The following is a 12,555-nucleotide window of genomic DNA, read 5'->3' on the forward strand; positions in this document are numbered from 1 at the left end:
TAATTTTTCTCTCAGTTAATTTTTCTTTTTAAGCAAATGATGGCAAAGTCAAATTTTTGTTTTTTGTTACATAATATTTATCTATTCATACTGTTTAATAGATCAAATACTGAAATGTCCATGTATGCCAAAAAAAGAGAAACATTTCATGAGGTGTACTTAGTTCTTCACGTGACTAGATTCCTTCTCTTTCTGACTGAATTGCAGATCTACATTTCATATAAACGGTTTTATTCTTACTCTTACCAATCATATAATTTTCCTGCCACCAACCTCCTGTTTTTCTCTCAACTTCTAGGTTCAACTACAGATCAACTCATCACCTCAGTACTAATGGTTTTTATGAATTCCTCAACTGGTTTGATGAGAGGGCATGGTATCCACTTGGCAGGATTGTGGGTGGCACGGTAAGGATGCTCTAATTCAAATTCTTGAATACTCATGCTGTGCTGAACATGGGCTATGCTGTTTTTATTCTCTCTCTGTCTGTCTTCCTCTCTATTTATTTTTTTCTCTCATCACTATGTGTGTCTGAGACCCTTCACACATTGCTCACATGACTCCTTGGGTAGATGTTATCAGGAAGACTGATTTCTAAATTTAACACCAGATAGATGGTTTTGCTGTGATGTCAAGACATGAAAAATATCTGATGTCAGTGGAATAGCAAAATAAGTAATAAGTCCATTGTGAAGCATACAACTAAGCCTTAATTGCATTGAGGACTTGGCTTCAGTTTTGGCTTAAGCTTTCAATATATAGGCCTAGATAAAGATATTGAAATAGTTTTATTTTGGGAAACTATAAGCATGCCCTGCAGTTCTTTTTGGTTTAGTCATCAGTCAATAATCTTGTATTCCTTTATTATGCCAAAACACATCAGGCCTCAGGCTGGTTGGTGGATGTGAGCTTAGGTGGCTGCCTTGTGCCTACATGTGAGTTGCATGCATATTGCAATTTCCTGACCAATGACTCCTTACACCACCTTTGATTACTATGAACGTGTAGGACATTTAGTGAAATAAGCTTCTGTTTTTGCCCTTCTGTGACCTAGCAGTCATCAAAGCTCAAGAATAGCTGCCTGCTGAAGCTCACGCTTTGCCCTTCCAGCCAGAAACTCCACGGCCGCGTTAGAGAGGATGAAGGATCAGCTGCAGTTTGTAGACACAACAGAGAAAATGCCGCCTTTAGAACTGTTTCAGAAGGCATATTTAGGGCTCCCTCAGTATGGCTAAGCCTTTGACTTGACACGCTTCCCCCTCTTGGTTGCTGTGTTCACATCCAGAGCATGACGTTAGTGTAGCACGGCTAAGCTAACGAGCTGGCCCTCTCGGCTATGGCAGGCTTTGATAGCGCTCTGCAGTGAGCTTTTTCACTGCTTGACAGCTCTTGTGTGGGAGCTGTAGGGGGCTGGAGCAGACAGAGCCAAGCATCTGCTGCTGTGGACAGTTAGAGCAGACGTTATACGGCCATTCATTTGCAGCAGGGCCTGCAGGCTGCGAGACTAAGGATAAGGGAGGAGAGAAGCAGAACTGAAGGAACAGATAAAGAAGCGCATCGTCCTCGTGCTTTTTCTCTGTTGTTTGTTCTTTGTCTGTGCCACATTTCTGCATTGAAGTCGTTCTTGCAAATGCTTTAGCAATACTATGCTTTTATTTAATGTTGCAAGGGGTCTGGCAGATAGAGTTTAGATTCATTTTCCTGTTTTCAGCCTCATTTACTGTAGTTCTAAAGTGTTACTACCTTGCTGGGCTTTTAGAAAATTTAAAGGCAGAAAATCTAAATGTTGGCTAATCATGGAGAGCAGTTGTAGGAATTGAAAGGAGGGAAAATTACTGATTAGAGAAGAGTTCAGCTATGATATGCCTTTTAGATTGTAGCACCTTGCATTAGGCTTACATTATTTATTTCAACTTCACTAATTCATCGATTCAGGGAAGCGTGGAGATAGTTGAGCTGTCAAGGAAGCAGCAGTGAAGGCCTTATTGGCTTATACTCATTCTGGGCATTTTCAAAGTCTTATGTGCTCTTCTACATGTAACTTGTTTGAAAATGTAAAAGAGCACATAAGTACAGATTTCATGGTATTAAACCACATTATAATTTCTGTAGGTTTGTAATGTATTCTCTGCTGAACATTTGCTAGCTGTTGAAGACATAACATTTTAATCTTCCACAAAACTGCAAACTTGAAGAATTATGACATTTTTAATTTAAGTATTAATCTTAACAAATTCAAGATTTATGGTCCTTGTGCTGTTGATTGCTTGGGCTCCCTCTAGTACCAAAGCATATTGTTGTTTAGAATCATTGTGAGCTTTGTTGTGTGTGTGTGGACTAGTCCAGTGTTTCCCAGCCCTGGTCCTGGAGGCACATTGTCCTACACATTTTTAGTGATTTTTCCTGCTCCCAACACACCTGATCCAATGAATCAGCTCATTAACAACCCCTTACTGATCCAAAGTGGGTGCGTTAGAGCAGGCACACTAAAATGGGAAACTGAATTGTGCAGGGTGTTTTGCCTCCAGGACCAGGTTAGTAAACACTAAACCAGAGGCTGTTTCTGAACAGCAGACTGCTCTGTTTGACTTCAGTATTTTGTCTCTGAACAGTTTTGTGATGTGTGATGTCTGTACTTGTTACATGTTGGGAAAAACTGACCAAAGCCAGAGTCTTGAGTTCAAATTTCCATTCAAATTGACTAACTTTACATTCAGCTATTTATCCAGCTAGCGTCTCCACTAGCTATCTGTTCATAATTTGTTCATTCTGCGTGTTTGCTGCATACTAAATTAGATTATTTTTACTATTTTTAAAAATGTCTTTCTGTGGAAGATTTAAAACCTTTTCTACAACATGTGATTTGTGTATATAAACACTTTCCCGTAAGTTATTTAGATGACAGTCTGCAGTTAAAAATCAGTGTCCTACTTAAAATACTTTTGTTAATTGATTAATGAATGGGTAGCCTCTTTAATTGTTTGTGCTAAATTATTTCCATTGTTATCTTTCTCCAGGTTTACCCTGGGCTGATGGTGACAGCAGGTCTAATCCACTACCTACTGAACCTCCTGAATGTGACTGTGCACATCCGTGACGTGTGCGTGTTCCTTGCTCCGATCTTCAGTGGCTTGACAGCCATCTCTACCTTCCTGCTGACACGGGAGCTGTGGAATCAGGGAGCTGGGCTTCTGGCTGCGTGCTTTATCGCTATAGTGCCTGGCTACATCTCCCGCTCCGTCGCTGGCTCCTTTGACAATGAGGGCATAGCTATCTTTGCCCTGCAGTTCACCTACTACCTCTGGGTAAGCTAAAGTAAAAGCACTGCTGCACTTTGACTTTTTATGCTCTACTCATCTGTGTGCCTTGTTCTCCCTCTCCCTCTCATCCATCCATGTCCGCCACACTTCTCTCACTCTCCTTCGTCTTTTGACCTTGGTCTTTTTGTCTGTTTTTATAAATCCTTATGGAGTAACTAACCTCCTTCATTTATTGGATAATTGCTGTTTCCTGCCAAAAGCATACTTGACCTTTAGGTGTGATTAAGCACTACGTTGAGTACAGAATAGTAACAGAACCCATATCGCCTTCTCTTGGCCACGTTGTCAGAAATGTTGAATAAACTGACATACGTTGGAGGCTTTTCTATTCAGTGTTAGATCTGCAGTTAGAATAGACACTTGATGAGCCTTGATTGCCAGCACATAAATAAATAAATAAAACCACTGCTTTGAAAGAAGCTCTTCTAGAGCAGCTTCATTAATTCTTTTGTAGCATTTTAGTCAAATACAGCATGATTGGGAAAATGAGGTGGGGATTTAAACATATAATCTTGCTATGAATTCAAAAAGGGAATCTTGTGAGTTTGAGAAATGGTTTCCTTAGTGCAACTAGTCTTGGGTTTCGGTTGTCTGAAATAAATCAGTAATCCTTGATGGAAGTTATTAGTGGGTACAAAATGAAAACCATATTGATTTGATCAAATGATTGATTTTGTTTTGGTTAATTTGTTTTTATAACACTGTAAAAAGTGGTTCATGTCTAATATACACCTTAATTCTAAAAAAAAAATTGAGACAGAGTATGAAAAGCATATAATAAAAACAGAACCTGACCTGTATTTGAGCAAAAACAGTACAAAGTATTTAATATTTTACCTTATCAATTTGTTATTTGTAAACGTACACTAATTCTGAAACTTACACCTGCAACACATTCCATATAAGTTGATGGCCAAGTTAATATTAGGAATGTTGTGAAATGTTTAAAAAACATGCATGGATATGAAAAGAGCATCCAGGAAATGTTTTGTCTTTTATGGGCATGCATGTTTCAGGGCTTACTGTTTTGTTAAAAATGCATCTGTGAATAGTCCAACAACACTGACAGATTGCCAGGATTTCAGTTACTTCAGTTAGTTATCTTTCCAAACTGTGAAAAGATAATTTTTATTGTGGTCAGTTCTGCCTCAGCAGCGCCCCTGTGGTTCAACTCTGCTATAGGCGCGGATGACGTGTCTTCATACCAAAGTACCATGACGTCACAGTATGCAAATCAGTCAACCAATGTTACCGCCCCCTGATAACACCCTACTCATGCTGCGCTCATAAATATGAAAACATAGGAGCCTAGAGCGAAGAGATAACCACACTCACGTGCTAAGCTAAATACCCCCTCACAAGGTTGCAATATGCCAAATGTCTGTTACAACTGTAAATAACCCAGTTAGTCTAAGCTTAGTTTGTAATAAAGATTGATAATGTTCAAAATATGATTAGGTAACCTGAAGGACAGATTAAGTGAGGATTCTTGCAAGTCCCCGTAAAGCTGCCGGTGTTGCATCCGATTCGTGTTTCCCATCACAAATCAAACACGGGTGCACATACTCACTAAACAGAAATCAACAGCAAGCACAAACGGCAAATACTGCAACTATGGAAAGCAAAACTGTTCAGGAAAGGTTGATGTTAATTGGCCATTGTTACTGACTGTGTCAACCTTTATTTTGTATAGCCTTTTGTTTGTAGAGCCTCATACTGTTAAGGCTCAAGACGCACTGCCTGATCAAAAACACCTCCCTCGTCGAAGATGGAAATGGTAGTAGAGAAAAATGGTCAACCTTGTAAGACCTCTCAGTTGCAAAAGTGCCGTTTGATTCTTTCACTCTCCATATTTTCTGATAGCTAACGTACGCTAGCTCTAAAAACACAGCAGCCCAGCCCACCTGGTTTCCCTAGCAGCCCCACCTCCACACATGAGCATTACTGCAGTGCCCCTCCCAGCGTGCCCCTCCCATTTTTGAGCATTTTTCAGATTTAGCCCAAAATAGTGGGGTGTAGTTACTCTTTAAAAGATTAAGGGAATCCGCAGAAAATGGGCGAGGCAGAAAACTACAGCTGAATACCTGTGACCTTTGATCTCTGACACTGCGTTCAAAAACTGGCATGCTTCTGTAGTGGATATTACCGCATGGGCTCAGGAATACTTTGAATTGATGTCAGAAAATTACGTTCTTTACTGCATCCATGAATGTTAAGACTGTGCTTTGCACAGTGGAAGCCATATGTCAAGAACATCCAGAAGGAACACCAACTTCTCTGGGCTCAAGCTCATTTTTAAAATGGATTAATGCACAGTGGAAATGTGTGTTGTGGTCTGACAAGTCAACCTCTCAGATTTTTTGAGTTTATGGAATAATAGATGCCTTGTTTTCTCTGCCAAAAAGTTAAGGGTCATCCTTGGGATGTTAGTGCCAAAGGCATGGGTAACTTGTACAAGACATCATTAAAGCTAAAAGATTTTTAGACATTTTGGAGCAACATATGCTGCTTTCTAGATTACAAATTTTTCAGGGATGATCATGCTTCATGACAATGCAATGCCACATTCTTCACGTGTTACAACTGTGTGCCTGTGTAATCAGAATGTTGGTGCTAGAATGGCCTGCCTACAGTCCAGACATGTCTTCCACTGAACATGTGTATAATGGAAGAATGGCAAAAAAAAATTGGATTTCAAAACAAAATTTGGATTTCAAAATTGTTAAAAGGAAAGATGATGCAACAGAGGTAAACATGGTCCTGTCAACTTTTTAGAATGTGTTTTAGGCACCAACTTTTAAATGTGTGTATTTACCAAAAAAAAAGGTTCATAAGAGTTAGAATCATTGAAATTTGAGTAGAGGCCTTCGTTTTATGAAGTGGCTAACACCACTAATTTGAGAGGCTTTCTGCTGACAGACAAAATCAAAACGAGACACTGCTGTACTCAGTCTGACAATAAAATATTTTGACTAAATGGAACAGCCATCTGGTACTGAAACTAATCCCTGGGTAGCATGCGGTGCCTCGCCTCATTGACCCATTGCTCTGTGAATGTGGTCCATCGTTTGAGCTAGGAAACAAAGATGACAATTTAAGAGATGGCTTTAGGAGTTTGAGTCACTCCAGTTAAAGCTCAAATATGCTGTTTCCTTTGTCTCTTAATTGCTGTTCGCTTAGCACTGCATTATTCTTCTACAGATTACTACTGCCCCATTAATCATAATGGGGTTTTTGGGCTATGCAGTAAGCTCATCACTGATGGCTGCATTTAATGTCATCCAGTCAATATTATGTCTGCTACATTAAGGGAAAATTTCTTGATCCTGATCACCCTACAGTACTCAAAGTGCTTTACTGATGCAGAAAAATTCCCATCATATGCGCTGTTAAAGAATCTAATGGGAGGTTCAGTGGTTTAAGTGCCCTGCTCGATCACATGCATTCAGGTGGGCTGTTGCCTTCTTATGCTGTGACTGTATACTATTTTCTGTCAGACACACTTAACAAAGTATCCATCCTGTCTCTTTCAGGTGAAGTCTGTTAAGACGGGCTCAGTCTTCTGGACGATCGGCTGCTGCCTATCCTACTTCTATATGGTGGGTGTTCTTCTTTAATGTTCGCACTATATTATCTTCTTTACTTTAGTGTACCCTGCATTTCTCTGGTTGACAGTGCATTCCGTTATGCTGTGGAGAGAGAGATGGAGAGAGAGATTGAGGAAGGTTGATTCTAAAACCGTGTGTGTGCTTCAGTTTGCAAGCATGTGTTTGGGGATTTTCAGCATTACATGATAGTGAGCTGGGTGTTGTAGCTCATAATTGTCTCATTGCTCAGGTGGTGGATGTGCGTGTGTTCTCCCTCTCTGATCTCATTAAGAAAATACGTAAAGTAAATAAATGAGCAAACGGCGCCATCCATCACGCAGGACTCAGGAGGGCAACACCGACCGGTGGCATTAATGAACAAGAGTCGTGTGAGCCCTAAGAGCCTTTCTTCTGGGGACAGGCAGTGCTCATTAATAATGGTATCCTGCAGTTCTACCCCAGTCCTCCTTTTGTCTCTAACTTTCTAAACATGTTTGTGACAGAATAACAAGCTGAGCCTTCATTTCCCGAATGGGCTTTGACACCTACTCAGCTTGGAGAACTGTCAGCAAGCAGAGAACAACCCAAACGGCCTATAAATGCTTTCCTTTGACTGAATCATTGGCTTTGTGTTTGTGTGTGTTACAGGTGTCTGCATGGGGAGGCTATGTCTTCATCATCAACCTGATCCCTCTGCATGTGTTTGTGCTGCTCCTCATGCAGCGTTACAGCAGGAGGCTGTATATTGGTGAGTCAACGTCAGCTATGAGTGCATGTGTGTTTGTGTTTGTCCTTTATGAGGCACAGACACCACAACCTACTCGCACCTCACACAAACACTGGTTTTGATCTTCAGTCTTGCCTCGCTCTTTTTATTTGATTTCACGCAAACACCCATTTGCACAAGTACACCTGTGAATACAGAGAGCAGGGCTTCTTGTTGCTTGCCATGCATTCTCTGCAGCGTTTTGTGTTTTACGGGGTGCTGCCCAGCAGGGACAGCCACATTTAGTGGAGATGGTGCTCTTTAATGGCAAATTTATTCCACCTACTCTTCTCTGCCTCTCACAACCAATCAGATAAACTCTACCTGATCTGAGGCCTGCTCCAGCTTTCATGTGGAAAACAAAGCTCTCTAATCCACATTCTTACAGAGTCTTTTACCAGCAGAACACATCCTAACTGCCTCAATTAAGTCTTGTGCTAGCATGAATAACAATGCAGCTTTCAGCTTTGACATTAACCTTCCCAACAGTGGAGCTGCGGAAAATTTTTTGAAGAGCAAATGTCATTTTTAGGGCTGTCTTGTTTTATGATGGATTGCATGGGTTTGAGGTAAGTGAATAATTGAAGGTTGTGTGTGTGGGCCCTGCAGCAGTTTTCTGATGGAGGAGCAGGACCCTGGTGCTCCATGCTGCTAATTCTGTTAAGACTTTTATTAGCCCTTTCCTCAGGGCTCCTTGGAGCGCTGGCCCAGCTGCTGCAGCCGGAAATGGGCCCTGTGATGGATGCTGGGCATTAGCTCTATCCAGAACCGCTCCAAAACGCTGTGTCCCACAGCACAGGTGCTACATCTGGCTCTCCATGGAGCATCAGTCACACAGCTCCGCTGTTCAGCTTGCTAATAAATTATACCGATTACATTAAAGAGCATCTCAGCGGCTCTGAGATCTGGGGTGATTTTATAAAGTTTCTTATGTTAACTCTTGCTTTTGGACAGTATCAGAAATAAACCAGAGGAAAACAGGTATCAGTGCCTCCAGTGCCTTTGCTCCTTACAACATAAGTATGGTGGTAAATAAATACCCCCAAAATATTGACTTCCTGAATGTAATAAATCATTGTGAACAAGTGTCACAATCACTCTTATAAAACATGTTGCTCAGTGCCTACAATCTTGACTGCATAAGCATGTTCATTTATAGCAGTGGTTCTCTAACCGGTCCCCAGGGCCCCTCGTGGGTACACATTGTTGCTCCTTAATCTATCCCGTATAGGAATACAGCAGAAATGTCCACAGTCTGGGGACGCTGAGGAATGGTTTGAGAATTGCTGATTTATAGATAAAATGGCATACCTGAAAACTCATCTAAAACTCAGTATACAAGAAGCTGCTGCACATGGCATCCTCTCAATTCAAGAGCATTTACTGCCACCAATTCTGCATTTCTTTTCAAAGAAATTAGACAGGATATCAAGTCTTTACACTGCAATTTAGTTGCTAATTAGTATTCTGTTAACGTAATATAAAATAACTACTTTTGAAGATTTTATGAAGATTTGTGTATGCCCTTGTGTATTTGTAAACTGCCCTTAGATGTCACTGTAATTGCCCATTAGAAATATGTATATATTTTGTGTGTGTGTGTGTATTTTCCAACCCTGCTTTTTGAGGCAGTCACTGATGTGCTTTTCATATTCAGACAGAGAAAGACAACACTAAGGGAATGAGAGGCTTCTCTTTCACCTCTCCTTGCTTGATGCTGGCTCCGGATAGCACTATAGCTATTGTCTCGATGTTGGGAAGTTACAGCTAAGAGCTTTGATGTGGTTGTATATCAGTGGCTATGGGGAGGTAGAGAAAAGCTTGTATAATTCCTGTAAGTGTAGCAGCTGTGGGGATGAAGGTGGTCTCGTTTAGCTTTAATGGATTCAAATCAAACGCTGACAGCTGGGGCAGCCAAAGCTCTGCTCAATCACCCATCCCCTTCCAATCACCCCCGCGTCCCCCCAAACCCAACACAGCTTTATCACTGTCTTGCTCCCTCACACTTGTGTACACACATGCCATGCTTACTTTTGTACCTCATTGCTGATGGATGCCTAAACAGTCACCACCTGTCTCTGGCAGGAATCCAGCTTGAACAGTCAGGCTGACTCGAACTGTCAGTCAAATGCAACATCTGTTTTTCAGTTGCTTTGTGATTGATTTACCATTGTGACATTGAAACCCTGGTTCTGTTTTGCATCATTATGATGATGGTGACCAGTCAGTTTAGCCAAAAAAAATTAGAAAATATGGCTTAGACTTTTAATTTGGCATTGATGGATGGACAGTTTTCCTTCTTCTTTTCATCAGGCCTTTATTCTCTCACAAATTAAATATGGAGCTTAGAATTGTTACACTATGCATTGACCACCTAAAGTAATCTGGAGAACTCTTATGTAAAGTACTTTTTTTTTAAGTTTGCCTCTCTGCAAATTATTCATATTCACTTAATTCTGACACATCTTTTCACTCTTAACGGTATGATTGGGTTGAGAGTTATGGGTGATTGAAGTTTTGGCTGCTTAAGCTGTCACACATGCTGGCATAATGACTGAAGTGTAGTTTGTGACCCTCTCCAAATAGGATCAACGCATCTGAACATTTGCATACATAATTCTGGAGACTGTAAGACAGATTTGCATTTGAGTCTGATATTGTGGTTTTCCTCTCTCTTCCTGAGCCCTGGCTCTGATGGGAGCAGTGCAGCTCAGTTTATAGATGATTCAGAGTTTGCTTAGGCCCTGCCTCCCTGCACAGGGCCTGCTTGGCTCACTCTCATTTGCTCCACTCACTGCTACTTCCTTCTCCTATCCTACACTGAAATGGAGATCAAGCACTAAATTGGAATGGGATGAATAACCTTGCTTCACCAGTCAGTGAGTCACAGAGATGTTCTGCAATTTTGTATGTGTACAAGTTCTAGAGCTTGAAAAATTCACCCGAAACTCCATGAGACCCCACTGCTCATGCTTGGTTCAGACATCATTTCTCAACCACTGTCGAGCTTGGGTCGGGTTAAAATTTCACGTTTGGGTTCTTGGAGCCTGCGTTTTAATTTGTGCAGATTTTGCCCTGCATTTCCCTCTGCTTTAGTTTTTTGGCATTCTGGAATCACTCACTCGTGTTGTTGACAGAATTTAGCACAGAGATCCACAAGTCCCAGACTCACAGGGAGAATATGTGCGAGGTAAATAAAATGTGAATTGATTCAGGAGCGTACAGTTTAGTACAGCCAAATATTTAATTTCTTTGGCCAAACATATAGTTGTATGTTTTATGTTTTATGTACAAAAATAGCAAGAGGGAATTTGTCATTTCACAATGTCTAATGACCCGCAATTGTTGTCTAGGCTTGTTCTGAACAGTGCCTGAATTTAATCAAAAATCGTTCAAATCCTCTCTGGTTAAATATGCCAGTCAGTGGTTGAGTTAATAGCAATAAACTTTCTTTTTCGGTGCATTGGCTTCGAGTACTCAGAACAATAGCTATAAATACACCAGCTGGAAAAAGGTCTGTGAATGAAAGCAGTCGTAACGTTGGCATATCCAGATCACAATAGCATAATATGTAACATTTTTAATTAGATTTAATTTAATAATCCGTTTTTCACGGTACATGGTAATTTAACTGGCGCTATCATTAATTTTATTTTGACCTTGGGTCATGATGAGTAAGTTCGGGTCAGTTTTGGACCAAAGGCTTAGATTTGGACTCAAAACTTAATGTGGTTTGAATTGAGTCAAACTCTGAAAGGAAGTTCTCAGGCTATAGTTGGGTTCAGACCAGAATCTCAGGCCTGATTAAAGCTGTAACATGTTCTGGTACGTTTGTGTATATAACCTTATGCTTTTTTTGTCTCTCTTTCAGCATACAGCACATTTTATATAGTGGGCTTAGTGTTATCCATGCAGATCCCATTTGTGGGCTTCCAGCCTATAAGGACAAGTGAGCACATGGCTGCAGCAGGTAAGACGGGGTTCTCTATAAAGCTTCTGCTAGACTACTAGAAGTTGCCCTTCCACACTGTTGGCCAAGTTTTATAGAGAGGGGAAAAATACATGCAAGATCAGCAGAATGGAACAACCAACAGTTCTTGATTACATGTGAAGTTACTAAACCATGGGTGTGCACTTGTCTCTGCAGGTGTATTTGCGCTGCTGCAGGCCTATGCCTTCTTGCAGTATCTCAAGGACAGGCTGACGAAGCAGGAGTTCCAGACCCTTTTCTTCCTTGGCGTGTCTCTGGCTGCTGGGGTGGTCTTCCTTACAGTCATTTATCTGACCTACACAGGTGAGACTGCAGCAACTGTGGCAACACAGCAGCATAGCCTAGCACAGCACATGCCTTCCCTATACTTTTCTCCCCTGCTTGATAAATCCAGCATAGCTTCACACGTTTTATGCATAGAATGTACTTCATCCTCTCAGATCAAGCCAGTCATTCTTAACCTAGATACAGAGAGACTGTTTGATCCTGTTCTCTCAGCATTGCTCTTCCTGGTGTATTCCTAGTCCTTCTGTTCCCCAACCTGAGCAGCCATTCATTAATCACACCATCCCTGCAACAAGCCTCCGAGATCTCATTAGGGCCGTCCTTTCTTTTCTCCGTGTTGCGTTTACACTGATCGCAGCCTCGCGGTGGAAATTAATTGAAAGAGCGCTGGATATAGGCACGGTATTAGCCTGTTGGAAGGAGTCCAAGCTCTTCAGCCTCTTAGACACTGCCAATGAGTTTGTGGTGCTCTGTTTGTTGTTTGTAAGTGTATTGTAAGTTTATCTTCCTGTTGTGTATTTTGTCATTTTAGGCTACATTGCACCTTGGAGTGGCCGGTTTTATTCACTGTGGGACACCGGGTAAGTTGACACTGCAGAGTTTTTC

The 12,555-nt window shown here is 41.2% G+C and overlaps 1 protein-coding gene across 1 annotated transcript in view; it reads left to right on the plus strand.

Moving 5' to 3' along the window:
- stt3b (STT3 oligosaccharyltransferase complex catalytic subunit B) overlaps positions 1–12,555 on the plus strand; it is a 40,043-nt gene that overhangs the window by 20,522 nt on the left and 6,966 nt on the right. Inside the window, exons 2-8 of the mRNA XM_036587697.1 lie at positions 299–407; positions 3,018–3,305; positions 6,854–6,919; positions 7,556–7,655; positions 11,545–11,643; positions 11,821–11,967; positions 12,482–12,530. Of these exons, the coding sequence (XP_036443590.1) occupies positions 299–407; positions 3,018–3,305; positions 6,854–6,919; positions 7,556–7,655; positions 11,545–11,643; positions 11,821–11,967; positions 12,482–12,530 (858 nt within the window). The remainder of the gene's footprint in view (positions 1–298; positions 408–3,017; positions 3,306–6,853; positions 6,920–7,555; positions 7,656–11,544; positions 11,644–11,820; positions 11,968–12,481; positions 12,531–12,555) is intronic.

The sequence above is a fragment of the Colossoma macropomum genome, unplaced genomic scaffold, assembly GCF_904425465.1.
Source record: "Colossoma macropomum unplaced genomic scaffold, Colossoma_macropomum, whole genome shotgun sequence".
Classification (NCBI taxonomy): domain Eukaryota; kingdom Metazoa; phylum Chordata; class Actinopteri; order Characiformes; family Serrasalmidae; genus Colossoma; species Colossoma macropomum.